Raw genomic sequence first — 22,841 nt, forward strand, 5'->3', positions numbered from 1 at the left:
AATATGAGACTCATGATTGAAGAGGTAACTAAAAACTTGAGGAGTAGAGAGGGAATCAAGGCGTGTTGTTAGAGAAGTGACAAGAGACTCATAGTCACTGCCAAGACTAGCTAGTAAATAGACAACAAACTCAGATGTCGATAAAGGTTGGCCTGCAGCACCCAAGGTTGATGCAAGAGACGTGGCCTTGTCAAGATGGGTAGTGATAGAGTCAAATCCTTTTTTAAGATTGGCTAATTGAAATTTAGTTTACATGCTATGTGCAGAGGATTGAGCTGAAAAAGTGGTCTGAAGGGTACTCCAAACCTCGTGAGAGGTAGAAAAGTTCAAAACTTAAGCAAGAATGGTGTTGGACAGAGACGCGTTGATTGTAGAAATTATTAACTAATCTTGCAGGACCCAGTTATTGTAAGCTGGATTCGGCAAGTTGTCAACAATAGGAGTGGAGGATTAGTACCATCAGCGAAGTGAAAGAGACGGTGACCTTTAAAAAATTGAACGATTTGGGCCTTCCATAACAAATAGTTTTCATGGGTAAGTTTAATGGTGATAAAATGGGAGGATGACGTAATGATGGTGGGGTTGTCGGTGGGAGGAGGAGGAGGAGGAGGAGGAGGGTTGGTCACTGTGTGTTTAGATGTGTTTTCTGGGTTGGCCATGGAAGAACATATAATCGAAAAGAGAAAAAATATGTCTGGACGTTAATCCTTTGGTAGCTTTGATACCATAATGAACTTATGGCAGAAGCTAAGAGACAAGCACACCAAACCATATGAACAATGCAGTTTATTTGATACCTCTTCTAAAAATGTTTTAGAAGAGGTATAAAATAAATGGTGTCATTTTATCTATGAGGTAGGAAAAAAAAAAAAGAAGAACGACGTCATTGGATTTAAAACCAAACGGCGTTGTTTGATTATTACATCGTCTTCCTCCTTGAGTTCTTCTTCCCTGTGATTCCATTTTCTATTTCTCTCTCTCTCTCTCTCTCTCTCTCTCTCTCTCTCTCTCTCTCTCCTTTGTAACTCTCTCTCTATTCTCTAAGAAGGATCTCGCCTCTACATGAACCGAACGCCAACCAAGAATAGCTAGAGATTCAAGATGGACAAGATAGTTAGATTTCCTCCTCCCCATCAATTGATTACGGTCAATTGTCCCTCTATTTTTTCAGAAGTCGGTCGGCATTGATTTTTTTCAAAATCCTCATCGAAGACGTTGGTTTTCACCCTTAGGTGTTGCATGAGAATTAGGTGATGCATATTTAAACACCAAAGTCTCTAAAAGGAAGGGGAAAAAATCTTGAGAGGGAAAACATCAAAAGGGTTACGTGAGGTGAAAAAAGAAGATGATAATGCCTTAGCCTTGCCGCACATGGAGGCTTATGAGCCTCATGCATGCACTATTGGAAATGGACAATTATCATCTCTCTTGGAAGATTGGGGGCGGGGGAGATCTAATCATGGTTTGGTTTTGGAATTCAACCCTCACATGTATGATCAACATAAACAAAGTAAATATAACTAAGTTTTTGTTTAAGAGAAATGATATTTGTAATTTTAGAGTATATAAATTATGTTTTTTGAAAAAATTTGATAAATGTAGAACTTATATAAAAAAATTATTTTTCTAATAGTAAATCATATTTATTTTAGAATAAGTATGAAATTTACACAATTTAAGACTATAACTAATACTATCATGTTACATAAGAACTGTTGACATCCTTTTTTATATCAAGTCATGCGACACTTTGATTGGTAATTGGTATTACTTGGAGATACAAACTTTGATGAAATTTTGCTTTTATCTCTAAGTAAATACTTTATTATTATATGCGAGACGTATTAAATATTTTAATATGAAATATATGTTTTGTACATAAATGATATTTTGGAATTTTTCTAATAAAGACAATGATATTTTGGAATCATATTTTGGAGTTTTTCTTAACTAAAATATATAATATTGTTAAGATATAAATAAATAATAAAATCTATCTCTTCTCATTATTTTAAGTTTTTGAAAAAAGTGATGTTTTTATATAGTATCAGAGTAGAAGTTTTGCGTTCGAATCCTAACTTTACACTCTACCATATTTAATTAAATATTTCACGTGTTGAATAACCTATTAAGAAGGAGTCTAATCCATACACGAGAGTGAATGTTAAAATATAAAATAAATAATAAAATTTACATCTTTTCATTAATTTAATCTTTTGAAACAAGTGGTTTTTTCACAACTATCGTTTTGTAACATACATATTCTGGCGATCAACTCCCTCAAACTATCCTTTAATTTATAACCACCCTCAAAATATCAAATTTCATAATGAAAAATTTTATATGAAAACTTTAATATAGACTTCCACATAATCAACATGTGATTTATCATTTTTATTTTTTATTTTAATGCTTAAATATATATGTATTTAAATAAAATGATAAAAATGACTTTTTTAAATGCGCGGGTTGAAAGAGTCCATTGTAGCATTTATCTTTGATAATTACCTCCTCAAACTATATATATTGGATGGCAATTAGAAGAGATTTATCTATTTTCCTCCAGAGAGAGAGAGAGAGAGAGAGAGAGCAGGCCGGCGAGAGTTGAGGCAGCAATGGCAAACCTATTAGACAGACATCCATTATTGCTTGGAAGAAGCTTCCAAAACGTACGTAAATTATTAATGCTTACTGGATATACCATAGTTCATTCATTCATTTCCCTACTTAAGCTGACAAATGTTGTTGTACCATTATATGGGTTGGCTAACCACTCTTTCACACTGCTTCTCCTTCCAACCAAATTTAAATAATTACTAGGTAATGCAGATGATGTTGTACTTCCACGTGGATAATGTATTGTTACAACTCTTACATAAGCATTAATGTTTTAATTATACATCATCACGTGATAGACTGAGAATACTATGTGTGTATTTTATGGTTGAGTTTGAAGTAGTTAGGTAATTTTAGATATTTTATAAATAGTAGTAAAAAAATAATGATAAAATATTAAATAGTAGTAAATAATAATAATAAATAATGATAAAATAATAAATAATACTGAAATATTCTTATAATACTATAATATCCAAACTAGTCCTAAGATTAACTAGTAATCACTCTTCAAAATATAAAAAGACAGTGATAGAGTTACCGAACAGCTTACGTGATATACACAAATAGTGTAGTAAACAATAAAATATATATATCAATAACATATCAATCCCGTGAAAGAGATATCATATTTTTATTATAAGAAATACTTTAATCATAAAATATTATGTAAAAGTAAATTTATATATTGAAATGATTTAATATAATGTGTTATATTATAAAATTATTTTTTTTAATTATAAAATTATTTTTATTATAAAATAAATACAACAAATTATATAAAATTACGTTAATTTATAATTTTTATTTTATATAATTTATTTATGATTAGGACATTTCTATTTGAACATTAGGTAAACCAAAAACACTCGTCTCCCGTATGCAAAGTCCAACGTACGTGTACTTTATGGCATGGGTATGTAACCAACTATTTGGACAGTGACGTGCACCTGCCTAAGTACGAGCCATATACGCATTCAAACAAATAAAAACACGATTGGTCCGATTTCACATGTGTAGATCAAAGGCAAATTGATGACCCCCAATATTTTTTTTTGACGATTTTGGCAAGCTAGCTAGCTTTCTAATAAGAGAAAAACTCGTGACTAGTTAGGTGTAAGAGAATAATTTCACACCGCAATATCTATAAGATGTATTTGTCTTCTAATGGATCCTATATCACGGAATCACATGTTATTCTTTTCCTCTCCTCTGCTCTCCCCGATTCTCTGCTCTTCCCCTTCCCCTTCAGCTTCTCTCGATTCTTCCTCTTCCCCTTTAGCATTTGTTCGCAAGGCACATTTGGCACTATGAAATCTCATGCATCTTCAAGTTCAAAGTAGAAAACAGAGGATGAGAATTTGGATGATGGTTTCAGCCCTTGCTCTGAAAGTGTTTCGGGGGTTTCTAAACCTGTGATTGGAAGGAGACTTAGATCTGGTTCTACCTCAAAACTTGACTGAAATGGTTCGAAATTTAAAAATGAAAGATCTGAGACTGTTCTTCTCAAGTTTCTGACTTCACTGAAGAAAATCATGATTCAAATGAAAGGCATTCTAATTCAGCAGTAAAACTGGAGAGTATGAAACCCAATTACAATAGACACCGATTATCTTCCAAAGTTATTTTAGAGGTTCCACCTCCAGTTTCACCAACTTCAATATCTCATTCTAAAGGGGCTACAGAGGACCCTTATGATTCAAATGCTCAAGGGGGATCTAAAATGTTCCAAATCTTATTTTATACATCGTGAACTTTTATCTTGTCTGATAATCACATAGTGAGTTCGAAAAATTTTCACAGACTGAGCGAGAAAGAGACAGGGAAGGAGACCGACAGGGGTGGGGTGAGGGGGGAGAGAGAGAGAGAGAGAGAGAGAGAGAGAGATTTCGGACGCGGGATTGGAATTTGGAAATTAAATTGTGATCTGCTGCATTAGGATGTATACTCAATATTGCTCAAAGTCATACGTGGCCGATGGTAATTTACCGGTATAAAAGACTGTCTGATACTTGACCGTCTCCAAATCTCTCCCTTCTAATAATAACTCAACGATTTTCACTAATTTTACACGTGTTTTGAAATTAAAAAATGATATTTGTAATTATAAAATATATAAAAATTATGTATTTTTTTTAAAAAGTAAATAAATATAAGATCGATATAAAAAATTAATTTTTTAATAATATATTTTATTTTTAAAAAAATTATATAATACTTATATAATATATAACTATATCTAACGTTATTGTATTAAAAATAATAAGCGGTAGTAACCCATCACTTGGTTGGTGAGTAGCATTTAATTCGCAATTTATCAAACCTATGAAAAGGATATCCCGAGATAAACTTGAAAAAAGAAATATGAGGAAAGAAAATGCAGGCCAATCACGTGTCTCGGTCATGATTTCTTTAGTCAATTGCACTGTCATTTTTGCAAAGAAATAGATCTCCTTGACCATTGTTCGCATTCTATTGAAAATACGAATCACACTTTTATAATATTTATTGATAATTTAATTTATTCGTGCAATTATAAATATTAAAGGTCTTGCTTTATATCTATCTCTTCTTCCATCTAGATACGAGTTGGATAAAAGAGTTTTTCTATATAGCACCTTTACACTTCACATTTTATTTTGAAGAAAAAAATAAAAAGATAAAAAATAAAAACAAATATATAATATAGGACTGCTGATAGAATCTTTCTAAACAAAAACTGTAGAGAATCTATATTTTGTTCTAAAATAGTTATGAGTAGCATGCTAAAAAAATTGCGTGAGAAAAGATGTAGATGGAGATGCTTGGGTAATGAAATGAGAATTTAATTTGTAAATGTTAGTAAAATGGTTTATGAATAATAATGAAATAATTTGAATTAAGATATTTAATTAAATTTTGAATAACGAGACAAAAAAGATGAATAAAAATATTATAAAATTAAAATATTATTTACATATAATTTTTTAATATAATTCTTATTTTGAAATTTGAAAAAGTTGTATAATTTTTAGTATTTTGTTTAGAAGTTTGAAAAACTTGTAATATTCAGATAAAAAAATTAAAAAATTAAAATTGAAAAGTGTTTTGTATTTAAGTGATATTTAAAAATGAAAATATGAAAATTTTTTAGATGAAATGTTTAAGAAAGAGGAGCTGAGAGGTCCGTCCACCTTCATCCAAACATGATTCACCAAATTACCAAAGGGTTGAGTGATGTTTGGATTCCATCAAAATGGTAAGAAATAAAAATAAAAAAAAATTCCCGATTAATTCATTTTAATATATATAAAAGTTGTGTTTATATATTTTTGTCAATAAAATTCCGGGTTAATTTGTTTTAAATATTACTTTTTACAAAGTGCACCGAATATATAGCCGTGTGAACGTTCCTTTTCCGATTTCTAATATTTCAGCATGCATATATACGACTTGACTGAGTACACTACAATTCGATAAATTTGGAACAATGTCCATGCATGGAGCGAAACTTCCAACCCTAAGCACATGGAGATTTAATATACATAAGACCTTAGAAATGAATGCTCGCATAGTAGCATGCTCTGCACTACTTTTTCAATGTAGCCATGTGGGGGGCCGTCACCATTAAGATTACAATTAATGTCCTCACCACCATGCCAAATGGGCCATCACGTTTATAAACAAATATAGAACATAAACAACAAATCACATGTTGATCATGTAGAAGTGTGTGGTTTAAAAATATTATCATCCACGTAGAGGTATATTGTTGGGTTTCTTTTGTATGGAGTTTTTTTATTTGTAACGGCTCAATCTCAATTGATGATCCGACTCTATAAGGATCGATTGTGGTTTTAGAAAGATTTTTAATAAAAAATTTTCTAACTCGCTTTGGCTCTTCATCCGACCCTACTCTTTGATTAAGATTTACTTATATATTATATTAAATCTTGTATAACCGATAAATTTTATTTTTAAATAAAACTATCTGTAGCTACAGTAATAATAATGAATCCGATAATAAATTATGTGTCTACCTACACATATTCAAGTAGCTCATGAGCTCGAAGATCAGATTAATATTAACCGTACATCCGTTTGCTATCACATACATCATGCGTGAATGAGATAGTTCAGTTAAATCTCGAAATGAACTATCATTTTGTATCGCCCACACCCATTTTTGCAGCTCGTTTTGGGAACATTTATTTCGCATCTTTTCCTTTTTTTCCTCCCCTCGACGGTACGTACATTGATAAAGGCTATATAAACTTTTTCTGACCCTCACATTAAATTGTTTTGCTATTGTCAAGTACCATTAATTATTAGAGATGTAATCGGTTTGGTTTGGTTTGATTTTAAATATATTTTAAAACCGAATCAATTTTGAGGTTTGATATTGCACTAATTATACTCATAATCAATATTTTTGATTTTACCGATGCTGGTTCTATTTTTTCGATTCTAGTATAGTATTAGTGCATTATATAATTAGTATAACTATATTATAATAAAATAGTAATATAGTATTAATATAACTACTAATATTAATATAATGATTTATAAAATTATTCATATATAATAGATTACTAATAGTATTAGTGTTAGTATTAATATATATATATATAATAGTATCATATAGTGATATAGTATTTGATTATATATGTTAGTGATACTATGATAGTTACGTACACTTTTTATATGAGTGTATATGATCAAATATATATAAATGTATTTATAAAAAAGAATATATATTATAATTTATTATACTATAAAATGTATTTATCCTTAATATAGATAGTTTATATTAATAACATGTGATCAAATGTTCATGTTTAAGATTAAAATTTTAGATTACATTAATTCTATGTTATAAAATTAAAACTTTTAACGATAATGTTATATCAAATGTTGTATTAAGATTTATAAGATTAATTTTATGTTATATTAATTTTATGTTATTAGATTATTATTGTACATGAATAATAGGATTTTGAAATTTAATGTTATATTAATTAGTAATTTAGTATATAATATAAAATTATTTTACATATAATTATATAAATTATATATAATATAAAAAATCATATAAAATATTTATGTGTAATATAAAAAATTAAATAAATATATGAACCCATCTGGTTTGGTATATATATACTTATGGATCATAAAAAAGGGGTAACAAGTCAGCTATTTTGAGAATTTTAAAACACACGAAGACATTAATTGATAAAAACTAAAGCTTATGAGATATTTATCATCGAGAATAATCATATTATATCAGTCATTCATTTGTTCTATTATTACTAATAAATTAAATATATCATTGAATTGCTCAAAAACAAATAATTGGAACAAGAATTCCATGTTTTCCACATAAGTATATATCATGATGGGATCGATATTTATTTTTATATATAATTATAACTATTATTGAATACAGAAATTAATTAACCGATCTCACAAGCTCAAATCTTATAGATGGCGCGGCAGCATTAAAGGTGTAAACTTTCCGTTTTGCTAGTCCTCGTAAAGATATATGGTATGTGTTAATGCGGAAATTTGTACAACAGGCTAGAATAAAAGATATAGTCACCCCAACTCACATGGTAGTTTAGGCGTCGACATGGTGTTCGGATACCTATTGGTGAAGTATATAATAAACAAAGCGCATAAAATATAAATAGAAAAAGACACGACTTTACGTGGTTCGGTGTAAAAGTTTACATTTACGAGTCATTTGGGAGCAAAATTTATTACGTTATGTGATTGTATAATCTCTTATGACCTCATCTATATCTCAATACAATGGAGTGAATTGAAAATTCTAGAAGTTGAAGAAGATGCTATCCTTAAGATCTTTTTTTCCTTTATGCATAATACACTCTGTCCAAATTTGAGGAGATTGAGTAATTTTACACACAACCGTAAAGTATATAAATATCGTGTAATCTCTTTAAAAAAAAGTGTGATTCACTATTAAAAAATTTATTTTTTTCATGTGAGTTTCTTATTTTATTTAATTTTTTCAAAACGATTACGTAGCAGTTATACAATTCACAATTGTAAATATATTTTCTCTTTCCTTTTACATGTTTGAGTTAACTTGCCATATTTTTTCTTGATCTTATTTTTGGACTTGATTCTTGGTTGTTGATTTTGTACGGTAGGTTTTTTATATCCACTCGCAAACGAAAATAATGTCAAATAATTATTACTTTTGAGGTGTCTTTGAACAGAAAAGTGATTTACAATCTAACATCCATACATATAAAAATGTGGGTCTGTGAAATTAACCAGCGAATTAGGAGTTGTTGAGATTTGTCAGCTTTTAAAATTTGAGTTCATTGATGCATGTCTGCGTGCAATAAACCATTCTTGTATTGAGAGAAAAAGCTGTAAATTTGGTTGCTGTACCAATTAAAAAGACTTCTGGATAGGGATGGTAAGAGTTGTTGTACTCACTTCTGACCATATATAGATGAAATTCACGTTATTTGTTCATCTTCCCCTTTAAACATAATAAGGGGAAAAGGAATCAGGAAAACGTGCGTCTCTTCCCATTCATTTCAACTTTTTTATTTTTTATCTTTTTCTTTCTTTCGTGACAAAGCGTAAAAGAATACCCTCTTTCACAAGTTCTAAACAAACCGGTTAGCTTACTTTGTAACATATATAAAAGAAAGAAATTCTACTATATATTGTCATTTTTGTATGTTATTTATGTATTTTATTGATATGATTGGTCAAAACAGTTATTTTATATTAAAAAAATGACACAATTAATTATATTAATAAATTGTATAAAAAATATATAAAAATGATTTTTTATAACGATTTTAGTATGTGCTCAACGAAAAGTTATCTATACAATTTAATTGAAAATAAAAAATTATTGACACTACAACGTGTAAAATGATATGTACAATATTAAAATATACAAATCTCCAACACTTCTTCTTAAAAGTATAGACATATCTTAAAATATAATCATACCTTAAAACTATATTTAATATTAATTTATTTATTTTTAAATACACGAAGTAATTCACTCGTGAATAATACCATGCAAACGTGACGAGATAGGGTGAAGGAGACAAAGTTTCCGTTCATCAAACGTTCACAGTTACAAAATTTTGAAACTTTATTTTAGACCCTGTGCTTCCCAGCCGTTTCTATTCAAATGCCGCCCGTAAATCCCTACCCACGCGCGCATCCACGCCAATTTCACTTCATGCAATCTAAATTAATTCTGAGAAGTCTTAGATCCTTTAACCTAAAAGACCAGAGTACCCTTTTAGACACGTGGCATTCCACAGTAGCGAGTGGTTTTGTCGTTTAGCCGTGCGCGAGTATTCTTTTCGGGTAAACCGGCCAACTGTGTCTTTCCCGCGGCCATTAAATGAGGCTCACTGAGGCAAACTGTATTGCACCAACGTAGTAACGTACACAGCACACCCGAGAGACAGAGAGACTATCAACGAACACGAAGACCTTATTAGAGAAACCCCGACATTAATGCATAGCTCAACTACTCATCTGAACCTTAGAAGTAGTGGTAGCAATTCACACTCTCATCAAATTGCTAAAGCCTCTCTCCCTCTCTCCCCCTCTCTCTCTCTCCCCCTCTCTCTCTCTTCTTTTATCTCTTTGCTCGAAAAGATCTAAGCTTTTGTTAGATCTTGATCTGGATGTGGAACTCTGCGGAGAATGCGTTTTCCAGGACGTTGTCGCTTAGGGAGGAGGGCGAGGATGAGAAGGCGCTACGGTGGGCCGCGCTGGAGAGGCTGCCCACCTACGCTCGCGTACGGAGAGGGATCTTTAGGAACGTTGTTGGAGATACCAGGGAGATCGAGGTGACCGAACTTCAGGCTCAGGAGCAGAAGCTTGTGCTGGACCGGCTAGTCAGCTCGGTCGACGACGACCCGGAACTTTTCTTCGAGAGGATGAGGCGCCGATTTGATGCGTAATACTCTGTCTACTTGAAGTTCTTGATTGTGAGGATGAATTTTCTTTGGTTCAACTTAGTTGCTGAGGATTAAAAAAAAAAAAAACTTCGTTGCTGAGACAATGTTGGAAAACTGAGGCGAATAAATTTTGAAGTTGTTAGTTACTTTAAGAGTTTTACTCAACTTACCTTGATTTAACAATTTGGGAGGGTTTTGCTCAGCCAACTTTGTAGCGTTTTGAAAACTGAATCAGAAGACACACACAGAAAATAAAAATAAAAAAGTGAAATTTCATTTCCTCCGTCTCTCAACAACGAACCGTGGATTGAAGTTCAATGCATGGCTATTCTCTTATTTGATTTTTTTTTTCTCTATGTCTAGTTTTCTTACAAGAAAAAGTTGTAGGCAAGGGTTATAAGTTCCTTCGAACCTACTGGACGTACAGAAAGTTTTACCTTTAAAAGTTTCTCGCATATGATCTGGATTATTTCGCCTTTATCGTTTCTCAATTGTGGTCCCATTCCCCGTGTGCATTGTCCTGGAATTTCGATTGATTTTTTTCTCCATTTCGCCGAAGACTTTGTTGATGTGCCATTGGGCTTTCCTATTGTTAGTTTATATTATCTTCGATTGACTCCAGGAAGTTATTCCTCTCTCTGTTTTCTTCACTTATATATTATCTTCCTAGCTGAATCCTTCGATTGGAAACCTACTGTGGTTAACTGCTTCTTTGTTTTATTTCATTTACAAATGTGGTGTTACAGAGTAAATTTAAAGTTTCCAAAGATTGAGGTTCGATTCCAGAATTTGACAGTTGAATCTTTCGTCCATGTTGGAAGCAGAGCACTGCCAACAATTCCCAATTTTGTTTTCAACATGTTTGAGGTTGAGTTTTCTTAATTAATAACCATTTTAAAAGGACCCAAGTTCATGCTACGGTTATTTTTTCATCTCACGGTTCTGATTGTCTTTTAAATTTCACTCTATTCTAAATATCATTTAGGAACTTTTAAGGCAGTTGCAGATATACAGAAGACAGAGAAGCAAGTTGACGATTCTAGACAATATTAGTGGGATTATTAGACCTTCACGGTGAATTTCGATCTTGATCAGAACCCAGTTGTTCAATGTCTGTTTAAGTGTGTGTTTAATAAGCAGTTGCCTTATCTTGTAGATTGACACTGCTATTGGGTCCTCCAAGCTCTGGAAAGACAACTCTACTGTTGGCTCTTGCTGGTCGCCTTGGAACTCATTTGAAGGTAACGAAATATGTTCATGCACTACCCTGAAGATTGTGTGTGCTCAACATTTGGTAATCATGCGGTTTGGTTTTAATGTGATATTTACTGTAATTTTTCATGTCATTTCTAGGATACTGCAGGAATGAGCTTGTAGGTTTCTCAGGGTTAAGCTCTAATTTGATAGCGATAAGCTTTCATTTTTATGTATTTTCAACCTCTATTTTTATGCCTTTTGAGCTAATTTAAGCGATTACAATCAATTTCTCTGCTGAATATATTGCAAAGATTTGCTACTAATTTCCTGTTGGATTCATCATTTGCTACTTGCCACTGATACTTTGATCCTTCTGAAGATGTCAGGCAGAATCACTTACAATGGACATAACCTGAATGAATTTGTTCCTCAGAGGACATCTGCTTATGTGAGCCAACAGGATTGGCATGTTGCAGAAATGACTGTAAGGGAAACTCTTGAACTTGCAGGTCGCTGTCAAGGGGTTGGATTTAAGTATGGTAAGCATTGGTTTTCTTGGGTATGTGTATGATGATGCTTTTAGATACCGACATAATGAATACTTCTGCTCAGACATGCTAGTGGAACTTGCAAGAAGGGAAAAGCTTGCTGGGATGAAACCTGATGAAGATCTTGATATATTCATGAAGGTACTGCACTTGTTAGGTGTGGGTCTGTTTAGCATTTTTTTTTTTAATTTATTTTTTGGCTCGATAGTTTATTACTGATAAGAATTGTTAAAATTTCTTCCTTTAGTCATTAGCTCTGGGGGGAAAGGACACAAGCCTTGTTGTGGAGTACATCATGAAGGTATCATCTCAATTCTGGTTTCTGTGGGGTGGATATAACTGATTATATCACTACATTAAAATCTATAAACATAATTAATATTATTTTATTTTGATGAATGACTAATTATGCACCTTCTTTTAAAACCTTGGATGCAGAATACCCATTTAAAGAATTTTGGTTTTTGACTCGTATAGGCATATTTTGTTTATTAACATTGCTAAATTAATACTTCCCTCTTTTGTATGGTGTTTAAAATTAATAGGCAATCCACCTACATGGTCATGTATGCTCCCCTATCATGGTTCCGCTACTTTTCATCATTTCGCTCTCCTTGTTGTCTATGCACCAAAATGGTAGAACATTTATAATCTAAATTCATGTTGATCTAGACAAACACCACCTTTTTCATCAATATAGAGCCAGCTAGAAAGGTTTCTCTGTGCTAGCACAAGGCAGTCCTGTTCACGTGTCATGGGTAGAGCATAGGATTCCAGGCTGTTAAACAAACCCTTGAATTTTCCACCGGTTGTTTCTCTTTCCTTTTTCCCGTTTCTTTTTAAAGTTCTCAGGAAATCATTCCCTTTTGAGCTCTTCAATTCGAGTTGACACCAAAAATTATGTCGTGACCCCTCAGCCACTGGTTTTTTAATTTCAAGTGATTTGAGTTGTTTTAGATGCATTAGGGCCACCATTTTTGCCCACAGCTTGAAAAAATGGGTCAAAACCAGTTAAAACTTTTAAAATGACCTGTTCTATGTCAAATTTGTCTCTTGAATTGGGAGGTGTTTTTTTTTTAGTGTGCTATATCATCATTTGTCCTAAAAACTTAAACTGAAAGGAAGACATGTGCTTAATAATTTAATTTAAATTTTAATACTCTTGCTCATGTGTGGGTAGGCTTCCACTAAATAAGTGGATCCAAGAAGTGAGATATCTATTTGAAATGAGGTGAAGTGTGAATTTAAAGTTCGAAGTTGAGAACTTTGTTACGATATTTTATTAAATCACTATTTATTCCAAAAGCTTAAATAGATAAGAATGTTATTTTAATCATATAATCTCTCTTCTACAAGATCGAACAGATTGATCCAAACTGGTTTTCAAAACTTCTGATGTCAAAGACGTGTCCCTTAGGAAAGAGGCCATGAAATGACATCAGGTCAAATGTGTTGAAGTTGTCATGTAGATTGGCTTATGTGTTCTAAGCTCTGGGAACTGTTTCTTTTTAATCTTTTTTTTAATAAGAAAAGAGTTTATAGTATATATAGTAATTAAAGATTTAGAAAAATGGGATAGGAAGTTGTTGCTGAATCTGTCTTCTTCAACTTATCACTAATATGTTATGACAAAGATTTTAGGGCTGGACATCTGTGCTGAAACATTGGTGGGAGATGAAATGCTCAAGGGTATTTCTGGGGGACAAAAGAAGCGGCTTACAACAGGTCTTTACCATGTATTTCTCTGCTAACGATATACTAGTCAATGGTGTGTTGATTTATGCTTATTGGGCAGATATATGATTTCCAGGTGAATTACTGGTTGGTCCAGCCAGAGTGCTATACATGGATGAAATATCAACTGGGCTTGATAGTTCTACTACATATCAGATCATCAAATATCTCAAGCATTCAACTTGTGCACTTGATGCCACCACTGTAATTTCTCTGCTTCAACCAGCTCCTGAGACCTATGAGTTGTTTGATGATGTCATACTCTTATGTGAGGGCCAGATTGTGTACCAAGGACCTCGTGATGCTGCTCTTGAGTTCTTTGCATTTATGGGATTTGGTTGCCCAGAGAGAAAGAATGTGGCAGACTTCTTGCAAGAAGTAAGTAGCGAGAACTTTAGATTACTTTCTGCTCTATTATTGTGGTATCTTTGTTCAGATTTTTATGTACAGGTTACCTCAGAGAAAGACCAAGAGCAGTATTGGTCTGTTCTGGACTGCCCTTACCGATACATACCTGCAGCAAAGTTTGCTGAAGCTTTTCTCTCATATCGTGCTGGGAAGAATTTGTCTGATGTACTGCGTGTTCCTTTTGATAAACGCTACAATCATCCCGCAGCCTTGGCAACATATCGCTATGGTGTAGAGAGGCTTGAACTTCTCAAGACCAGCTTTTACTGGCAGAGGCTACTCATGAAACGAAATTCATTTATTTATGTCTTCAAATTCATTCAGGTAGTTCTTAACTATTACCACATCTCAATTCATATTTTAGGATTCTGCCATTTTTTCGTTGTATTTATGATATGTCAACAAGAGTTACATTAACTTCAATGTCAGCAAAGCAGGTTTATAGAATTTTATTTTCCAGACCATTTTGTTCTTAGTTGTGAATTTTCTGAAAAAAAGCAATTATTCATGACATAAAGAGTGCTGATTTACAAGTACTATTTTCTGTCTTCCAGCTTTTTTTTGTTGCCTTGATCACAATGAGTGTCTTTTTCCGGACAACGATGCACCATAATACGATTGATGATGGAGGCTTATATCTTGGGGCACTGTACTTTTCCATGGTTATTATTCTGTTTAATGGCTTTACCGAGGTGTCAATGTTGGTGGCCAAACTTCCAGCGATTTACAAGCATAGAGACTTGCACTTCTATCCAAGTTGGGTGTATACTCTTCCTTCTTGGATCTTAAGTATTCCAACCTCGCTCATAGAGTCTGGCTTCTGGGTGGCTGTCACATACTATGTGATTGGATATGATCCTTCAATTTTTCGGTAAGTGTTATGCCTTCATCAAGTTCAAAAATGTATTATAACAGTTGATTGGGGTGGATTGCTGTATTAACTCTTGATGTGCAGGTTTTTACGGCAGTTCTTGTTATACTTCTTTCTGCACCAAATGTCAATAGCTCTCTTCCGTCTTATGGGTTCCTTGGGCCGGAACATGATAGTTGCCAACACCTTTGGATCATTTGCCATGCTGGTTGTCATGGCTCTTGGAGGGTTTATCATTTCTAGAGGTCAAACAAAAATTCTTTCAATGTTTAGGTGGTTTTGTCTTTCTTTTCTTATGCATATTCATTTTCTTGTTACATTGTGACAGATGATATACCAAAATGGTGGATCTGGGGATTCTGGATTTCTCCTTTGATGTATGCTCAAAATGCAGCTTCTGATAATGAATTCCTTGGACATTCTTGGGACAAGGTAATACCAGAATATCATATGTTCCATTTCACATGATAGCTTTGGCATTTGCTGGTGTTTAGTTACCAAAAGGAGAGGAGAAAAAAAAAAAAAACAGCATTGGCATTTTGCTGGTCTGATGACATTATGCAGAGAAAGTTGAAAGGAATCATATTCCCAAAGTTATATTCATGAAGACTCGAGATGTAATGCCCCATGATTTGAGTGGGGGAGCTTGTAGTACCTTACTAAGGGTCCGTTTGGCAACACAACTATTCTCAAATATTCTCAGATATTTCTTTCACAAACATCACTCAAACTCAACACTTTTCAATTTCAAATATTTTACTTTTTCATGTAATCATTACAACTTTTCCAAACTCAAACAAAGCAAAAAACAAAACAAAAAATACTACTTTTTTCAAATTTCAAAATAAAAATAATATTACAAGATAATATTCAAACAAAATTTTAACTTTATAATATTTTTATTAAAATTTTTCTCTCATTTCCCAAAATCCAATAAAAAATCTTAACTCAAACCATTTCACTACTATTCACAGATATACTGAGATATTCTAAGCATCCAAATGGGCCCTAAGTCTCACATTGAGTGGGAGTAGTATGGCAGAGATGAATGAGCATGATAAAAGTGTATTAAGTTTCAAGTTTCACATTGGTTTCTTATTAGGTGAAACTGGCTTTATAATGATTTCAATGAGTTTCAGTTACTATCTATATAGTTATTTCGAAATATAAGTCCATATCTGGCTTAGGCTTTCCCTGGGTTGTACACGAGATTGGATTGGATATGTTAACCTTTCGATTGAGTTCTACCACTTCATGATTATACAAAGCATTGTTATCTTTTAGTGTAACTGTATCAGGGATGAAAGGTGATTCTGAGACGTTGCAAGAAATTTTGCCTTTACCATTTTGTTTAGTATAATCTTCTATATTGTGATGGGAGCAGTTAAATTGAGTTATCCTTTCAATTGAGTCAGCGTTCTAGCAGTTTGATTCTATTTAAAACTTATAGTTGTCTGTTCCCTTATTATGTAGAGCGCTGGGAAGAACCTGAGCTCTCCACTAGGTGAGGCATTACTAAGGGCGCGTGCTATGTTTCCAGAGACATACTGGTATTGGATTGGAGTTGGTGCTATGATTGGATACACAGTTTTATTCAACGCACTTTTCACGTTCTTTCTAGCTTATCTTAACCGTAAGCCTCTTCTTTCTGTTAAGAAGTTTACTAATCTTACTTGTATAAAAAAAAAAAAAACAGAGGTCTGCTAATATCTCCCTTATGATACTAATATATAGGCTAAGAATGTTAGTTAAGGCTAATCAAGTTTATTCTTTTACATGACTACAGCTTTGGGGAGACAACAAGCTGTAGTGTCTAAGGAAGAGCTGCGAGAGAGAGAGAGGAGAAGGAAAGGTGAAACATCGGTTGTTGAGCTGAGGCATTACCTGCAGCATTCGGGTTCATTTAGTGGTTAGTAAAATAAATTTTCTATTAACATCCTTTCATATTTTTCTTTTTCAGTTTGTTAGCTATTGTGGCTCGTATCCATAAAAAGAAATTTATTGTATTCTCCATAAGCATAAGAAGTGGCCTCATGGGTGTCCAAATTAATTTATGCCAGGTCTTAAATTGGGGGGAGGGGGATATTGGTGATTGTGGTGGGGGGGATGGGAAGAGAGAGAGAGGAATGATACATCCACGGAGGATGCGTATGGAACGTTGAAACTTTTTTACTGTTCACGCACCATCTCTATGCACAAAGCATTTCGCTCTCACACACATACACATGCTGTTGTAGTCTAATTTTGTTCAACATAGTGTGAACAATGTCTCTCTCTTCTTTGGATGCAAGCACACGCTGAACCCCCTTTACTATATGTGCAATTTTTTCTCTCTACTTTATTTAATCTTATTTGCATAGTATCAACACGGTTACTCCAAACTTTAAACAAATGTTTAAGTTTGTCATCAACTTCTTGGCAGGAAAGCATTTTAAGCAGAAAGGCATGGTTCTCCCATTTCAACAACTTTCTATGACGTTCAGCAATATCAATTACTATGTGGATGTCCCTCTGGTGGGTATATAACTCCATTCTTCCCTCATGAAGTTCAAGAAACATCTTGACTTAGCTTTCTGATCAAAGTACTACTTCAGGAATTGAAGCAACAAGGGATAGTAGAAGATAGATTGCAACTGTTGGTTGATGTCACTGGAGCATTTAGGCCTGGTATCCTTACAGCATTGGTCGGAGTCAGTGGTGCTGGGAAAACCACCCTCATGGATGTCTTAGCCGGTCGAAAAACTGGTGGAGTCATAGAAGGGAACATACAAATATCTGGCTATCCCAAAAGGCAGGAAACTTTTGCAAGAATTTCCGGTTACTGTGAACAGACTGATATTCATTCCCCTTGCTTGACTGTTTTGGAATCACTTCTGTTCTCTGCCTGGCTTCGGTTACCATCAGATATTGACTTGCAGACACAAACGGTAAATACAAAAAAAAAAAAAATCATTTTTGTATGTCTTGGTACATTATGTTTACTGGAGGGTTGAAATTTGCAGGCCTTTGTTGAGGAGGTGATGGAACTTGTAGAGCTCACTCCATTGAGTGGGGCATTGATTGGTCTTCCTGGAGTTGACGGTTTGTCAACAGAACAACGAAAAAGATTAACAATTGCTGTTGAACTAGTTGCCAACCCTTCTATAGTGTTCATGGATGAGCCCACATCAGGGTTGGATGCAAGGTCTGCAGCTATTGTGATGAGAACTGTGAGGAATATTGTAAACACTGGGCGAACAATAGTGTGCACAATCCATCAGCCTAGCATAGACATTTTTGAATCCTTTGACGAGGTATTTAATATGTATATTTCACACAAATGCATAGATGCAGTATGCTTCTATATTTTGGCAGAGAGTTTCTTCTACAAATTTTTCCTTTCTGATTGTCTGAAATATTAAATTTCAGAAATCAAAATTCTTGCCAATAGGCATCATATTCTATATATTTGTGCCTATAAATTAGAAGCACGAGATACTAAAATTCCCCTAGGTTCTTGCCGGTTCATTTTCCCTTTCTCACAAAGGTGTATCGCTGCTTAGTCACATCAGTACATTATATAGATAGATTAATTGCAATATTTTATAATCATGTGTTTCTGGATCACCATGATCTCTGTCTATCCTAACCTAATCTCAACTTTAAATGCAGCTTTTATGTATGAAGCGAGGAGGGCAGCTCATATATGCTGGTCCACTTGGCCCCAAGTCTCACGAGCTCATCAAATATTTTGAGGTCTGGCCATGCATATTATTATCTCTGTGATTAGTTGAAATTTCAATTCTTGATTATATAACCATCAGGGGTTGGCTCAAATGGTAAGAGTCTTTGTCTTGGTGGTATGCTCCCTCCAGGTCTCAAGTTCGAACCCTTGAGTGCAAACAATTTTTAGAAGTCATCAGACTAGGAAATTTTCCCTTGAATTATCCGAGGTGCACTTGCAGGAAACTCCTTACTGAGGACTTGTGCACCCCCAAAATTAGTCATAACTTTATTTTAGGCAACCGTTGCCAATCAAAAAAACATCTTCATGATATAAAATGCTTATCAAAATAAACATTTGAATGACATAAAATTTGCTTCTGTAGGCAGTTGAAGGAGTGGACAAAATCAGGCCTGGATATAATCCTGCTACATGGATACTTGAGGTTACTTCTTCTACTGAAGAGAACCGTATCGGAGTGGACTTTGCAGAAATTTACCGAAAATCAAATTTATTTCAGTACGCACTGTTTCAATGGATTCTGGCTATTGATTTTTTTTTTTTTTTTTTTTTTTTTCTGTTTGTCTTTTTGCTAAGTTATTGATTTTGTTGTTAGAGGGACTATCCATTTCCTTATTTAACTTGGCTATCATCTTCCATTTCAGACTTAACAGAGAGTTGGTTGAAAGCCTAAGCAAGCCGAGTAATACTGCCAAAGAATTGAACTTTCCAACCAAGTACTCACAGTCATTCTTTCACCAGTTTTTGGCTTGTCTTTGGAAGCAAAATCTGTCTTATTGGAGAAACCCACAATACACTGCTGTTCGCTGCTTCTATACTGTCATCATCTCATTAATGCTTGGAACGATATGTTGGAGATTTGGTGCTAAAAGGTTTTCTTTATCTTTTGAAATATTTTTAGCCCTAGATTTCATGAAAATTTTAGGTATTTTGATCCTCAGATATCGTGTTGTGGTACCACACAATCTACTTCATAACATGCTCCCAGCTAATTTGCTCATTAATTCCTTTGACTTGGAAGTTGACTGATTGTGATGCTGTGTTAGGAGGATTAACGGAAATGGTTAATTCTAATGAGGTGCGTTAATATGATGTGTATCTAGCTGGTCCTCTCAGTGGCAGATTGCTAGTATGGAGGCCATGAACATTTACTGTAGTGAAGGTGTGTCAGTGTTTTAGATTCCCTAAATTGGTCGTCTTTCTCATCTGCGGATCTGATGGTGGTTGCTACAAAGCTCTTCCCTGAAGCAGCAATTGAGAAAGCCAGATTGATCGTTAAGTTGAGATGCTTTGATTGCATGCAATCTTTTAGATCAATGGCTGTCCTAATGTTTGATGTGGTTTTGAAAGTACAAGGGGAAGGAAGAACAGAATGTGGGTCAAATCTGCATAAATTGACATTTTGATGGCAGCTTTGACCCAAGACCTGTTATGTCGTGTTTTGATGGCAGTTTATGATCTAATAGCACAGAAATGGGCCAACTCTAAGATGACATCAGATTTTGTTGGACAGCTTTTAAGCTGGACAGTGCTATTCACACCCTGATTCAGTCCTATTGGGCTAATGGACAATTGGCAGACTCACTCCTAGTTACAAATCACTCAATACTCTGTATTTAGTTTTATTTTTTTCTTTTTCATCTGTCCCTCAAGAATCTTATGGTCTCAGTCTACAGCATCAGATCTTCTGTGACTCTCAACTATTTTTCTCATTTCTGACAGGGATAACCAGCAGGATTTATTTAATGCCATGGGATCAATGTATGTCGCTATTCTGTTCATTGGAGTTACTAATGCCACTGCTGTTCAACCAGTTGTTTCTATAGAGAGATTTGTTTCATATCGAGAGAGAGCCGCAGGGTTGTACTCGGCTTTACCATTTGCATTTGCTCAGGTTTCCTTCTGATATTTTTCGTTGTTTCCAGTTGTTAAAATCACTGGATTTTATTGAAGTTAGCGACTGTTTCTCTTTGTGCAGGTTGCTATTGAGTTCCCCTATGTGTTCTCACAGTCAATCATCTACTGCACAATTTTCTACTCAATGGCTTCGTTTGAGTGGACTCCCTTGAAGTTTATTTTGTATTTATTCTTTATGTATTTTACTATGCTCTACTTCACCTTTTATGGAATGATGACAACTGCCATAACACCAAATCATAATGTTGCTGCTGTCATATCTGCTCCATTTTATATGCTATGGAACCTTTTCAGCGGTTTTATGATCCCTCACAAGGTAATGAAGTGATAAATTTCCCGCTTCTAGAGCATTAGATCAATTTTTGCTTAATCAGACCTGCTTGCCTTGTTTATTTCAGATTTACACAATGATCTGTAGGTAATCCACATTTTGTATTCATTTATACACTCAAGCTATTACATATCATTCTCAGCTTAGGAACTCCTAGAGATATAATCTGATGGTGAGTCATGGGCTGGTGTCTGGCAGGAGGGGATTATACTAAATTTTTACATACAACCTTATTGTTTTTATCATTGGATTTGCTGATTTGTGGGCCCAAGATCCCTTGCATATTTGAATACTGATTCATAGAGCTTGTCCCTAGTACTTACAATTGAGCTTTTTATGGCTAGAATAACTTGGCTACAGGGTGAGATTGTACATGGAAGTTCCTTTTTTTTTTTTTTTTTCCAAATCAATCTACACCAAAGAATTCAATAATCAGAATTACTCTGTACAGTATTCTCACTTTCTCTCACATGTACAAAACACAAAACACTTGCACGCACATCTTTCCTGTGTTATTTCTGGCATACATGTCATAAGACTCACAACTTGGCCACTTATTTTCAGAGAATCCCAGTATGGTGGAGATGGTATTATTGGGCAAACCCTATAGCCTGGAGTTTGTATGGCCTCCTGACTTCACAATATGGTGATGATAATAGAGTAGTGAAACTATCAGATGGATTGCACTCGATGCCCATAAGGCAGTTACTCAAGGATGTCTTTGGGTATAGGCATGATTTCTTGACTATAGCCGGCATAATGGTGGTTGGTTTCTGCATGTTCTTTGCTGTCATTTTTGCATTTGCAATAAAATCATTCAACTTCCAAAGGCGATGATCAGAGGTCGAAGTTATATTCACAGATTGATGCATATACTTGACTAAGTATATCAGTTCCTGGTAAATGAATGTTACAAGATAATAACTATATAGCAACAAGATTTTCTAGTATGTGATGTTATTTGAACTTCAGGAGATTGTACTGTAAACTAATATTAGTTGCATGTTTCAATATTATTAATCATAAATAATTTGATGGAAAATGTTGTAAAGTCAGATATTAATATTGGCATATAAGAATTTGTTTTCAACAGAATAGTTGGAATCACTATTGTAATGCATTGTGATTTTCCTTAGTTTGAAATATCAATATCAAAGCTTTTACCTTTCTGTGACACTCACAATGGCAGCCTAATTATTAGGTAGTCTCAAAGTATAGATTAATTAACCTCCGTTCTATTTATAATGTTATTTTTATTGAAAAGTAGATCTGATGGATTACATGAAGTCACGTTAGTTTGTAGAATTACTCGTGGTTACAGCAATCCTTGATTTTTACTTAAGATGATATATTTTATAAGCTTATATCAGCCTTTGTGAAAGGCCTATTTTTGGTCCTTGCTAACGATCTAAGCTTGAAATTCCAATACACTTGAAATCTCTCATCATCATCATCATCACTCTTATGATGATCTCATTCATTCATGTGCTTTTGATCAGATTTAAAAATCTAAATTTACCATCAAGTGCCATTAATTAACTCGAAG

General features: G+C 33.9%; 1 protein-coding gene across 1 annotated transcript; it reads left to right on the forward strand.

Annotated features, from left to right (window-relative positions):
* Positions 1-10,035: 10,035 nt before the first annotated feature.
* LOC122305066 (ABC transporter G family member 32) lies at positions 10,036-22,471 on the forward strand. Its single transcript, XM_043117365.1, has 24 exons — positions 10,036-10,564; positions 11,312-11,432; positions 11,551-11,639; positions 11,722-11,806; positions 12,142-12,301; positions 12,375-12,451; positions 12,558-12,611; positions 13,945-14,035; positions 14,121-14,422; positions 14,495-14,776; positions 15,007-15,323; positions 15,408-15,568; positions 15,652-15,755; positions 16,797-16,956; positions 17,110-17,232; positions 17,746-17,837; positions 17,918-18,250; positions 18,326-18,616; positions 18,975-19,058; positions 19,412-19,545; positions 19,692-19,919; positions 20,770-20,941; positions 21,026-21,280; positions 21,860-22,471. The coding sequence occupies exons 1-24, from the start codon at positions 10,290-10,292 to the stop codon at positions 22,130-22,132; spliced, it is 4,263 nt and encodes a 1,420-aa protein (XP_042973299.1). The 5' UTR covers positions 10,036-10,289; the 3' UTR covers positions 22,133-22,471.
* The last annotated feature ends 370 nt before the right edge of the window (positions 22,472-22,841 follow it).

This window comes from Carya illinoinensis, chromosome 3, assembly GCF_018687715.1.
Source record: "Carya illinoinensis cultivar Pawnee chromosome 3, C.illinoinensisPawnee_v1, whole genome shotgun sequence".
NCBI classification, from domain to species: Eukaryota; Viridiplantae; Streptophyta; class Magnoliopsida; order Fagales; family Juglandaceae; genus Carya; species Carya illinoinensis.